The sequence below is a fragment of the Rhinoderma darwinii genome, chromosome 1, assembly GCF_050947455.1.
Source record: "Rhinoderma darwinii isolate aRhiDar2 chromosome 1, aRhiDar2.hap1, whole genome shotgun sequence".
NCBI classification, from domain to species: domain Eukaryota; kingdom Metazoa; phylum Chordata; class Amphibia; order Anura; family Rhinodermatidae; genus Rhinoderma; species Rhinoderma darwinii.
Genome location: NC_134687.1, coordinates 38,891,323 through 38,904,271, shown reverse-complemented (window position 1 = coordinate 38,904,271; position 12,949 = coordinate 38,891,323). Strand labels below are relative to the sequence as shown.

At 42.4% G+C, this 12,949-nt stretch overlaps 1 protein-coding gene across 2 annotated transcripts in view; it reads left to right on the top strand.

Annotated features, from left to right (window-relative positions):
• Positions 1 to 849: 849 nt before the first annotated feature.
• TBC1D14 (TBC1 domain family member 14) overlaps positions 850 to 12,949 on the top strand; it is a 92,462-nt gene continuing 80,362 nt past the window's right edge. The window contains exons 1-2 of one of the 2 annotated variants that reach the window (XM_075857763.1): positions 850 to 1,003; positions 2,985 to 3,125. In XM_075857763.1, the coding sequence (XP_075713878.1) occupies positions 3,080 to 3,125 (46 nt within the window). In that variant the 5' untranslated portion in view covers positions 850 to 1,003; positions 2,985 to 3,079. Of the gene's footprint in view, positions 1,004 to 1,116; positions 1,202 to 2,984; positions 3,126 to 12,949 lie in introns of those variants that run through there. The other variant, XM_075857772.1, reaches the window with a different exon arrangement.

Genomic DNA, 12,949 nt, shown 5'->3' with positions numbered 1-12,949 from the left:
ATTCCCGGAACATTTCCACGGCACTGACACCCTTCCGTAGTGCTACGGAAAGGTGTCAGTGTTCAATGAAAGTGAATGGCTCCGTTTTTGCGGACCACAATTGCGGTCCGCAAAAACGGAGGTTTTTTACGGTCGTGTGCATGGGGCCTTAAGTGTACCAGACACCCCTGAAATATTATATATATATATATATATATATATATATATATATATGTTACTGTGAGCAGGAGTCATCTGGTAATAGAGCTGTGGACAATCCAAGTCATTCGCATCCCCTTTTTTCAGACACGGGCTGTTTTATAGCAACCTGTGACTTCTAATGCGCAGAATACAGGTTGCCGTACCTGGCTCTCTGTATTCTGCTGACGGACTGGCCGAACAGTGGCAGGAATTTAATTTCACCCATCTACTATTGCTTTTCTGCTTGTAAACAGAGCCTTTCAAGCAATAAACCTACATTAGGGAATTGATATTTATGCAAAATTTACAGGGACCGCCACCTACAATCTATGTACAGTTTACCCATATGGTAAATACTGTAACTGAGGTAAAGGGCCCTAACTACCCAGGGGCCCAAATCACTGCTCCAGCAATAACGTATATTATGGAATTGCTATTTATGCAGTTATCTAATATAAGATGCCTTCACTTAAAATTACCACAAAATCATAGGCTGCCATGCCTGCCTGTAACATATACTGTGTAACATGCGGAGAGAGCAAGCCTGTATAATATTACATAAGCTGTGCTCCCAGACAAGACCATAAGGTGAGAGCCCTCCCTCCATGCTGTCTGTATGTGAATGGAATGCACAGCTCTTTATTATGAGGCAGGCATGACATAGAGGAGGAGGTAGATGATAGCACAAGGAAGGAGGGAGGACTGTGGAGGAGGCGGTTACACACGCTGAGGAGGCACCTCCTATCCAGGAACAAGAGAAGCACCTGCAGCGCCGGGCTCACAAGCAAAGGAGGGGGACGCTGCGCTCAGACCCCCCTGCCAGGTCAGTGTGGTGTCGTCTGCTTGGGTCTCTAACCTGGGAGGAGGTCTAGTGCATTCCGCGCCTCGGGGAGGTCGGGTTATTTATGAGGGAGACAGGCGGTATGTAGGTGTATATAGGAGAGTCTGCACGCCGTGTCACAAGGGGCTGCAAGGTTTAGAAGTTGGGGCCTGTGGACAACTTTTTACCTGTATTGTAATGGTGTGTGATGTGGGTCACGGGGGAATATTTGTAACTGAGGAGACTATAGCGAGTCGTGTGTGTTGTAGAATTTTGGTGTTTTGCAAAAATTCTATTTATTTTGTTTTTAACTATAATATAAATATATAGTGTGTACATGCATTATATCTGATGTGTAGGTGAAGAGATCTCCCCATATTAGGCGGAGGCGCAGGTGTAGTTTTCGCACCTGGTCCTGGGACATCCACCGTCCCCTCCTGTGTGTCCTACATTCATAGCACAATTGTGCCCAAAAAAGTATTCAAACGTATGTTGTAACCTTTCTATGGTTGTATGTCTGCCAAGGGATTATTGCGTCTTTGGCAAGTGTTTAGTATTTTTATTGTGTGTGTGTGTGTGTGTGTATATGTGTGTATATATATATATATATATATAATACACCGTAATGGCAGTTGTATCTTAATGTATGGAAAATATTTGAGTATACAGATAGGTGACGTTTATCATCGATCAACATGAGCGCAGCGAGGAGGACTGGGAAGATGAGCACGTCGCTCCATTTAAAGTCCATGGGACTGACTTGTGTTTGGACTGTTTTGACCATTTTTGGGACCGTAAAAAAACATATATCCTAGTGGCTTCCATGTGCTGTCCGTTAAATTTTTGTATTTTTTTGCAGACCCATGCACTAGGGACGGACCGCAAATATGGATAATAGGACACGTTCTAAAAAATGGATGTGTGCACGGCCCTGTGGAAATGAATAGCTCGTTATGTTATCCGGCCAAAAACACCCCAGATAGGACACACACAAACGGGTGTGTGATGCCTTAATAAAAAGGGGAAAATTAGATCTGACTGCATTGGCCATTTTTGCAAAAATAAGTGGAGGAAGTGCAGCCGTGTTCGTTTTTAGCCGCTCAGAAAATGATTTAAAGTTGTCCCTCTGTGAAGAAAACTCAAAGGTGACAACCAATATGGCGGCACTTCCTGTTGTCACTTTTGCAAAAATTGCTGCTGCAAAACTAAAAACAAAAAATGTCTATCTAGAGCTAATATAACGTATGTAAAGTTTGACTATTGCTCTAACATCTGATTTAGACATATACGGACATTTTTAGGTTTTCGGTGAAAATACTGTTTAAAAATGAAGCGTATATTTCAGCTGTGTGGCCCAGACGGCGTGTGTAGTCTGACGTCACAGCATTTCTATAGAAGTCAATGGAGAAAATTGTGCAAGATTTAGGGCCTGTTCACATCAGTGTTGAGGGCTCCTCTCCGATCCGGCCAAAAATTCTATGCTATTGTTTCCAGTGAAGCCATGGACACCCTGATTGAAACCCGCCGGAATCCATTAAAGTCAATGGGATCCGTTGGGCACCGATATTGTCTGTCGTACAATGGAACCCGCGCTCCTGGTATTTTTGTTCCGCTCCTCTGACAGTAGAGCAAGAGGATTAGACTATGCACATGTCTTGTTTGTCATCTGTAACCATGGAGACCTACGGGTCTGCATATGGAGATGTATACACAAAATAATAGGCTATTTTAAACAAAGCTATTTGCAAAGTTGCTTCATTTTATATTTTAGATGCACTGAAGCAATAAAAATAATGGTTGCAAAAATGGCCATATCCTTCAAATGAAACTTGCTACACTTGAAATGCAGCTTTTGGATTATTTTGTGCCTAGGAAGTATGCGCCTACCTTTATGCTAAGTTGATATTATAAAAGATAAAAAATTATACTAAAAGCTTGTAATATTTCTTACCTTCTATCTTATTGTTTTTTTTTCTTTTTGCAGAGTTTTTGAGATTGTGAAGAAATGGCCTAGCGTGACATGACCGGATCACGCTGCCACTGTCACGCTTCCTCTACACTTTGTTACTTCGGCTGACAATGTCACAGCATGAGTTACAGAGGAATGGGGGTCACAACTACCAAGGTAATACCAGCTTACTGCATATACACTTCACCTGCCGGGCACAACATGAACAACCTTGCCAGGTTCTGGAATGTGTTTATAGATCGAGTTTATTTTGACTCGGTTTTTTGCATCTGGTAAAAGTCTATGTTGTCATGTTTGAAGACGTTCGAGGCTTATTTGCTCCTCCAGCTGTTTGTAGCTGCATCCTGTTATTTTTGCAAGGTCATGGTCCCTCTGCAAATACCTTCCCCTTTTAAAGACGCTTCTGTTTTCATCCTTAACCTTCATCACACTGCAGACTTATTCCTGCTGCCAAGATTAGTCTGTAAAGTAGCATGCCAACGTTCTCCGTGCTCCTTCCCGGTCACATGCTTTGTTTCCTTGTTTTGGCTTTTTCTATGATTACTTTTCTCGACCCGTTTTTTTTCTTTTTTTACTTAATGGAACTTTATATTTTCACACAACTTTCACTGTCTTTGAGGTTTAGGGAAGTCGTTGTAAATGATGATCTACACAAATTTTTGCATTTACGTTATCTTTGGACTTCTTTAAGAGGATTTCCCAAAATTTAGTTTTATGACTTGTCCGCAAGACATGTTGTAAAAGTCAGACTGTTGAAGGTTTAGTTGCTGGGATTCCCATCATTTACAACAAATAAAATGTCCAGCCTCCATGCATGCACAGTTCCCCTCAATTATAATGTATGGGCGTAAAAGCGTACCCCCAGCGATCCGCTTAGGATGTTCACCTCATTGTGTAAATTCAAGTTTCTAATCAATCAAATATTTAATAATGAGTACTCTATGCTGTCTATTATGCAGCCCTTTACTTCTGCCCTGCTGATGTCCGTTGCAGGATTAGATAGAGATTCAATAGACTGGAACTTGCTGGTTAATTGCTGTGATTACAGCAAGCAGTGTACAAAAAAAGGGAAGGGGAGAAGTGTCATGTGAGAAGAAACGGTGACCATGACCGGGCTGCTGCTCCAGTGTATCTGTAATATGTCAGACAATGATACCCACTTTTTGTGAGAGAATTCAAGGGAATTTGTCAGCAGTTTTGAAGCCTCATAAGTGCTGATGCTTATAGGGGGGAGGGCATTGTAAACATACTTTGTCTCAGTCACGCAAGACATTTGATTTCCCCCGGCGTGGCGGTCTCAAGAGTCGCTCTGCTCTGAGTGACGGCTGTATCGGTCAATCCGGAGACCCCAAGAGGTGTTGCTCAGAGCAAGGGGCTGAGGCTAGCAATTTGCAGTGCAGGAGCACTTGCACATCAAGTGCCAGCCTTAGGCTCTGTGCACATCACTTTTTTTTTGGCCTACGTTTAACGTATACGCTGGGAAAAGCTTTAGCCACATACACTAACTGTAGGCTGTGATTTGTGCCTCAATAGTGGGATCCGTTGCCATAGTTTAATTTTGTAAGTTAAATGTTTACATCATGAACACACGTGAACCTGTTCATGATGTAAACGTTAAACAGACACCATTATAGATACCATAGACTGTATAACGTATAACCCCTTAATGACCAGGCCATTTTTTTAGTTTTTCCATCGTCGTATTCCAAGAGCTATAACTCTCTTTTTTTTATTTTTGCGTTGACATAGCTGTGTAAGGTCTTGTTTTTTGCGGGACAAGTTGTACTTTTTAATAGCACCATTTTGGGGGACATATTTATTGATTAACTTTTATTAACTTTTTTTGGGGGGGGAATAGAAAAAAACCTGAAATTTCGCCACTCTTTTTCGCGTCTTAAATCAACGGCGTTTACCGTGTGATCTAAATAACACCATAACTTTATTCAGTGGGTTGTTACGATTGCAACGATACCAAATTTGTATAGTTTTTGTATGTTTTACTACTTTTACACAGTAAAAACGCTTTTTTTTCAAAATTATTTGTTTTTGTGTCTCCATATTTGAAGAGCCGTAACGTTTTTATTTTTTCGCCGATGCAGTTGTATGAGGGCTTTTTTTTTTGCGGGAAGTCTTGTAGTTTTTATTGGTACCATTTTTGAGTAGATGCGACTTTTTGATCACTTTTTATCACATTTTTTTTAAAGTCAGTATTCACAGAAAACAGCAATTTTTCCATAGTTTTTTATTACATTTTTTACGGCGTCCACCGTGCGGGTTAAATAATGTTATAGATTTATAGTCGGGGTCGTTACGGACGCGGCGATACCAAATATGTGTAACTTTTTTACTTTATTTTGGTTTTTTAATAGTAAAGCATTTTGTAAGGGGAAAAGCTGGGTTTTTCATTTTTTTTTTTTCACATTTTTTTTTTTCATTAACTTTTATTAAACTTTTTTTTTTACTTTTTTACTAGTCCCACTAGGGGACTATAATATGCGATTCTCCGATCGCTATTGTAATACACTGCAATACTTTTGTATTGCAGTGTATTACTGCCTGTCCGTTTAAAACGGACAGGCATCTGCTAGGTCATGCCTCCGGCATGATCTAGCAGGCAGTCGCTCCAGGCAGACCTGGGGGCCTTTATTAGGCCCCCGGCTGCCATTAGAGACACAGACACTCGGCGATCGTGTCGCCGGGAGAGAGAGGGAGCTCCCTCCCTCCAAAACCACTCAGATGCGGTGCACGCTATTGCGCACCGCATCTGAAGGGTTAAACGGGTGAGATCGATACTAATATCGATCTCACCCGGCAGAGCAGGGACGCCCCCAGCCCTCAGCTGCCTCCAGCAGCTGAGAGCAGGGAGATTTGACAGCTCCATGCTCTGTTTACTTTATCCTGATGCAGTGCCGTAAAAAGGCATATGCACCAGGATAAAGCCCGTTAGTGGCCGCCGTTAAAAGGCGTATTGGCGGTCACTAACGGGTTAATGTATATGTCACGAAGCCTATGACTTGTGTGTTTAAAAGTATACCTATGACGTGTGGCATACATCTCTCATAGGCTCCTATGTTGAAAAAAAACATACAGCGCTGTATACTTTTTCTGCACAATCCCTTGGCTTGGGAAAGTATAGTCTACTATGCTTTTATCAACGTAAACCGGCACAACAGAGGCCAAAAGGACGTGCTTTTAACCTCCGTCGGACTAATGGAGCCCTATGGACACATTTAGTGTGTGCATCTGGAGCTTTCATGACGTACGCGCTAAACGTAGGACCAATGTGTGATGTGCACAGGACCTTAGTGGCACTTGCAACCGTGGCGCTGGGGAATTAAACCTTTCTCTGTTATCCAGCTCGCATGACAAAAGGTATTTTTTTTCGATGCCTGGTTTTAAATTTCAGTTCCAAGTCCTAAGTAGCAACACATTTCGACCCTGCACTGGAAAAATAAATAATAATAATTAAAAAATAAATAAATACGGGGATCTGATTGGCTGCAATAGGCTCAGAAAACTCCACATTTTAGCTACTAGTTTTTATGAGGGGTCCATTGTTATTTTATGGTGACTAAACAGAGGAATCTTCTTGCAATGAAGTCTTTGAGCTGCTGCCTTTACTATGACATATGGACTTTGGAGAAGGGTGGTGACTTTGGTGGTATCGTTGCATACAGCCCCTGCTTTATGACACCCTGCTGCAAAAGCCCGGATCGAACAGTGATTGCAAAATAAATGATGGCAAAAGCAGCACCGTCGTGGCTTTACAAAGAGAGGTGCCCCCTGTGTTAGCCATTCGGTGGGCTTTCGATGCGATCCGGGGCTAATAAAGGCCCCTGGGTCTGCTATGTACGTAAGCCTAATAGGCTGCCTGTCGATTGCCGTAAAAAGTAGTCCCAAAACTAGTGGCGGTATTGCTATTTTTTTTTTCCAAACCCACCCCCCAATGAAAAATTATTCCACCTTTTAAATACATTAAAAAATATACAACTCCTCATACAGCTTTGTGGATGGAAAAATAAAAAAGTTACGGCTTTTGAAATCCAGTGAAGACAAGAAATTTCTGTATCCTTAAGGCCCAAACTAAGTCTTGCTCTGAAGGAGTTAAAGGTACATTTCAGGATTGTATATTTATATAGTCATTGTTATATAGTTATGTTCCAAATATCCTACTTATTAAGGCCCCATGCACATGACCGTAAATACGCCTGTAATTACGGGCCCATAGACTTCTATTGGCCACGGGTACCTTCCCGTTTGCGTACAGGAAGGTGCCCGGTCCGTTGTAAAATATAGAACGTGTCCTATTTCGGGCCATAATTACGGCATGGGCAGGCCCATAGAAGTAATTACGGGAACGTTGCTAGGCTACGTCAGGGGATTTCAATTTTTGAAGAAAGAGAAGCAGCGAAAATGGCGTCTGAGCGATCATGTGACCCTTTTGAGGGGTTTGGACATGATTGTGACATAATTTCCAGCCCCCCTTTTTTTACGGGTCCGTAAATACGAGTGACTATGGACCCATATTTACGGGCATGGGTCTGTAAGTACAGGTTAAAAACGTGTGACAAAGGGCCCGTATTTACGGGAGGGAAAAAACAGTCGTGTGCATGGGGCCTAAGGTGATGTTTGTGGTAGACCTGTAATGTCAGCTGAAGCCTTCACCATCACTGTAGAACCATCCTGAAGATTCCTAAGAAAAGCATTGGCATTTCGCTAGTATAGTCTATCTGATCGTGGGGGTCTTGACCTCTGGGACCCCCGCTGACTTTTAGAATAAGGGGCTACAGCACTGGACTTGAACCACCAGAGCCTGAGGCCCTAAGTAAATCGCAGCGTTTTGTTGAGAAGTGGCTGTCTGCTCCTTATTTCCCCTGAAAATGAGTGGCCAAGACTGGCACCGCGAGAACCGTGGCTTCCTAGCGGCTCTCCACTCTAGCTCAATAAGGGAAGTTTCTAAGTGGTATGGGGGCATATGGAAAGACGTTGGCACTGTCCTAGCATTTGTTTTTAAAATGTAGGTTTTTAATTCATGGTACAAGGCTGCAAATGTTTCCGACACAGATATTTTGACTATTGCAATTGAATGGGTAAATCTGTATCTGAGTTCTCGTAGCCTTGAAGATACACAAATTGTTAATATTATTGCAGACGTTCTCATCCCAGCACCCGGCTCATGTGTCTGTATAGTAAAACACCGGCAGTGATCTACACGTGAGAACATGTCGGAGCGCTATTGCTGGAGAGATCTGAGCCTTTGCCTCCAGCCTCCTGGCTTTGACTTTGTTGACTCCAGTCCCTTCCAGGCGTTTACTTTGGAGTCCTCTGCGCAGCGTGGCGTCTTTCTAGTGATGTTTATGTGTAGTTTGCCTGGAAAGACATAAGTAATCCTCTCTGATGTGTTTATAAGGAACATATACTGTATATTGTATACAAGTCTCTGAGAAATGTGAGAACTACAGTGCTGGTGGTGCGCAGCCGCTTAACTTTCGGTTAAAAAAAAACAAAACGGATCGAGCATGTTGAAATCCATTATGCCCTGACTTAGTTTCCCTCAACAATTAAGGAGGCCCACATACAATTAGATTGTTGTTGGATCCCACCAATATTTAAATAAAATATGGGGAGCTTTACTCTATGCCTAATGTGAAGTAGAGGTTTTGGAACTCTGTATCAGAAAAACTCCAACCCTTATAAATATATTATCTAGAACCGATCATTGCTGACGGCAGCATTCAAGGGGAAAATTAAAAGGGGGGGTGCCCCTTGGATCACGTCACAGGGAATTCCTGTGACGTGATTGAGGGACATACCATATATGGGCAGACAGCCCAGGGTCCATTGAAGGACCGCAGGGCTGTCTTACCATATTTTCTGTTGTTGGGGCATACTTAGGTATGTCCTAACAACTGCCCGTGTACTATCCGTGCACAGGCTAATGTACTGGCATATAGATGTATGCCAGTACATTATAGTTTAAAAATAAAAAGTAAAAAAAAAATACATACTCCTTCTTTTTTATATATATATATATTTTTTTTTTTTTTAAAAGAAGTCTCAATACATAAAATATACACATTCAGTATTGGCGCGGCCGTATTAACCTGCACAACAAATTTTTTGCATCATTTATGATGTGTACGCTGTAAAAAAAAATGCTTCTTTCACTTGTGAGGCACGAGGTGTGATGATGAATTTAACCTCCATGTGCCTCACATTAATAGTAATTAACCCCATCATGTACCTTACACATCCCAATGTTCATTATGACTGAGAAACATGATGGGGTTAATTACTATTAATGTGAGGCAAGTTCAAAATTCATCATCACACCTCGCGCCTCACATCAGAAAACGGAAGAACGTATTTTTTTTCTTATTACTGTTGGCAAAGTATCGTTTTGGTATGGAAAATCGCAATATTACACGAAGTATCGGTCTCGAAGTCCAAATTCTGGTATCGTGACAACCCTAGTTTAATGAACGATTCTTTAGGCCACACCCCTTTTTGCATGCCACGACATTGAATTTATATTTATCCCCTGAGCCTGCTGTATACTACTGTATATAATATACCCCTGACACTGCACACAGTATAATGCCCCCCCATAGCTGCCCTCCACACAGTATAATGCCCTCCACACAGTATAATGGCCCCCATAGCGGTCCCCCACACCTCCCCAATAGTGCCTAATAAAATACATGCTCTCCTAACCCCGTTCCAACGATGAGTGGAGGAGACCCCTCTGTTACTCTGGTCTGTGTGTCTCAGCGCAGACCAGCTCAATGACCTCACTGCCTCGTGCCTGTCTGTGCCGAGCTGTGAGCGTCCAGCGATACATAGTGAATGGTAGAGCAGGGACCTTACGGTCCCCTGCTCTACCATTGGGTTCAACTGTATCTGAGTCCTGAGGATGCAGATACAGTTGAAACCGGGAAAATATATATATATATATATATATATATATATATATATATATATATATAAAATCCTTCGTGTGATACGACTAGGGCAGGGCAAATATATATATATATTTGCACTGCCCTAGTCGTATCCGAACGAGGACATCGTAAATACCTGTGTTTATTTACTTAAGTCATTGTTTTTTGTTTGTGGCTTTTTTTTTGCCCCAGTTTTCAAAATCTACAATGTATTTTTGTTTTAACTCAAACACGAAAATCGTTGCAAAAATGCAACAAAAAAACCCAAAAAACAACTGAGGCCCCATTCACACGAACGTAATCACGGCCCGTAATTACAGGTCCACAGACTTCTATTGGCCACGGGTACCTCCCAGTATGCTTACGGGAAGGTGCCTGGGCCGTTGAAAAATATAGAACGTGTCCTATTTTAGGCTGTAATTCCGGCACGGGCAGGCCCATAGAAGTCTATAGGGCTCCCGTAATTACGGGTGACTACGTGTGTGTAACTCTTTCAGCACCCTGGACAGTGACTTCCGATCACAATATAAATCAAGGTGTAAAAAAAAGAAAGTGCAAGCAGGTCAAAATCCTGAAGGAATTTTGAGTCAGATATTTTTTTTTCTGCCTGCAAAATCCATCGTGTGAACAGGTCCTAAGAATGAGCAGTACAGCATGCATTGTATCTCAACAAGGTGCTTGCACTCTGGGTTTATGGTCTGTGCTCCTGAACAACTCCAGCGACATGTTAATAGTTGGACTTGGTGTGACACGGTCACAGTCTTCTAGGGTGTCTTCAGATGTTGAGGTGCAGTTAATATTCCATCCAAAAACCGCATGCGTTTTTATAGCAATCTGATGTACTTTCGATGTGGTTGAAGTAAAAAAACAAACAAATGCATCGAAAAAAGCACCAAGTCGCAATAAAACGCATACAGTTTTTTTTAAAAGCATCAAACGTAATGTCTGATTACACCCTGAATGACTGCGTCTGGGCTGTACCGTAAATAGTGTAAGTTTTTCTCTAATGTTCCTGTGTTTAGGGTGCATTCTGTTATTTGGCTACAAACAAATCATCAAATTGTGTGAATAGTCTTCTTGCACTAGTGAATCTAGTACGCTGTGTATATGGACCCACTCCTGAATACTGCCAAAAATACTTCTTTGTGAAAGGGGTCTAAAGTAACTTGGTGATGGTAGACGAGCAGGGGCTGAGAAAATAAGTGTGACACTCAACCAAAGTTTCTCGAGTTTTGGGGCCGGTGGACATGCTATTCTTACCCATATTTGTCAATTACTAGCCTTTCATTAGGGTAAGGCCCCATGCCCACTTAAGTTTTTTCCTTCAGGGAGCTATCCGTTGTTGTCACGGATAACACCCTGAACCCATTCATTTCAATGGGGCCATGCACACATCCGTTGTTTTAATGGAACCGTGCGGCTGCTCCGTCAAAAGTAGCGCAGGTCCTACTCCTGCCCGTTTTTGACGGCACAGTCTCGGCCTTCTCATTGAATTTGGTCCGTGAAACAACGGGCTGCACACGGAAGCCATCCGTGTGTGACGGGACCGTCAACAACGGCCGACGGAATTGCCTGAGGCCTAACTCCAAACCAACTTAATCAGGTTTTTTTTTTTTTGGTTTTTTTCTTTTCCCTATCCTGTTCTTTTCTGTATAAAAACATACACCTCCGCTGTATGCCATCCATTGCCCATAGATTCCCATGTTTAAAAAAATTAATTAAAAAAATACATATATATCGCATAAGCTTTTCTTATTGTATGGGTATGATGCCTCTGTCAAATGCCACCAGGTAGGGGCTCCCCCTAGGTGTGGCTGCAGGCATCCAAAATTCTATTATGTAAAGCGTAGCTCCACTGATGAACCACACCGGAGATGCTGCTAGGGAGACAGGTCAGGCCGATTCCAAGCATCTACGCAGGTGGGGTGTCTTTCACTGCAGGGAAGGTTTAAGATTTGGGCCCTGCGGAGACTTTGTCATGTGATGGTTACGGCAAAATGTATTCCCTGTGGGTGTAAAGCTTGCAAAAATGAAAACGTAGTAATTCTTGCGATCGTCTGGAGTAATCTGTGACTTTTTGCCCCATATGAAAACGTGTCGCAGTTGGCAGTAACTCGCAGTGGTGGCGTCTTACACTTCGGACAGGTGATCCGGCGTGCTTTATAAGGGCGGCTATGTTTTAGCTCTATGGCTGTGAAAACGGAAACTAGGAATTTTAAACCTTATCAGATAAAAAGTTCTGTATAAAAATATTTTAGGTAGTCTGCTGATTAATTTGCTAACTATTGAAATTAAGAAAAGTACATCTCAGAAGCAAGCCTTGGTTTACCCAGCCCCGTTTTATGAATTCCTTCGTGACATTGGTAAATACTTGTCAGTTTTGCTGAAAGATGGCTTTCAATAGCAGGTTTGCCATATATTGATTTAGTTCATAGTTCACAATCATTCTTTCCATAATGGAAATCTGCTCTCCATTCACTGACTTGGTGAGCTGCAGTGTAAATAGGAGAGAGCAGCAGCCCAAGCCTCTGAAAACCACATCTTGTCTCCATCAGAGTATGTAAATGATACTCCAATACAGCACCTACATAATGCCATATAGTATCCACATAAAACCGCCACACACGGTTACATAATGCTGGGTAGTGTCAGGACTGCTTTGTAAGAAAGGGTTCATGGTAAGGGGGTTAACGAAGATGCATTCTTGGTAGGCTAAGGTGGTAAAGGGGTTATTTGATAAAATCCCCTGGTGGTCTAGGGCATATTACCTCGTTCCAGTGGCTACTCTCTTCTCTAGCGATCTCTTGCTGTGAGCGGAAGCAGAACATGGTGCGGTTGACCGTGAATTGTGAGCACATACTACGTTTAGTTCAATAAACATTGTGTAAAGGTTTAAGCTGGTCATATAAATTAGATGGATGTTGGCCGAATCTGCCGATTTCGGCAGGACTGGCCAACCATCTATTGTGTATTGAGGTGTCCCGACTCTCCCCCGACCGCAGATGTCGGGGGAGAGCAGAATCGGGCATAGGAGAGAAG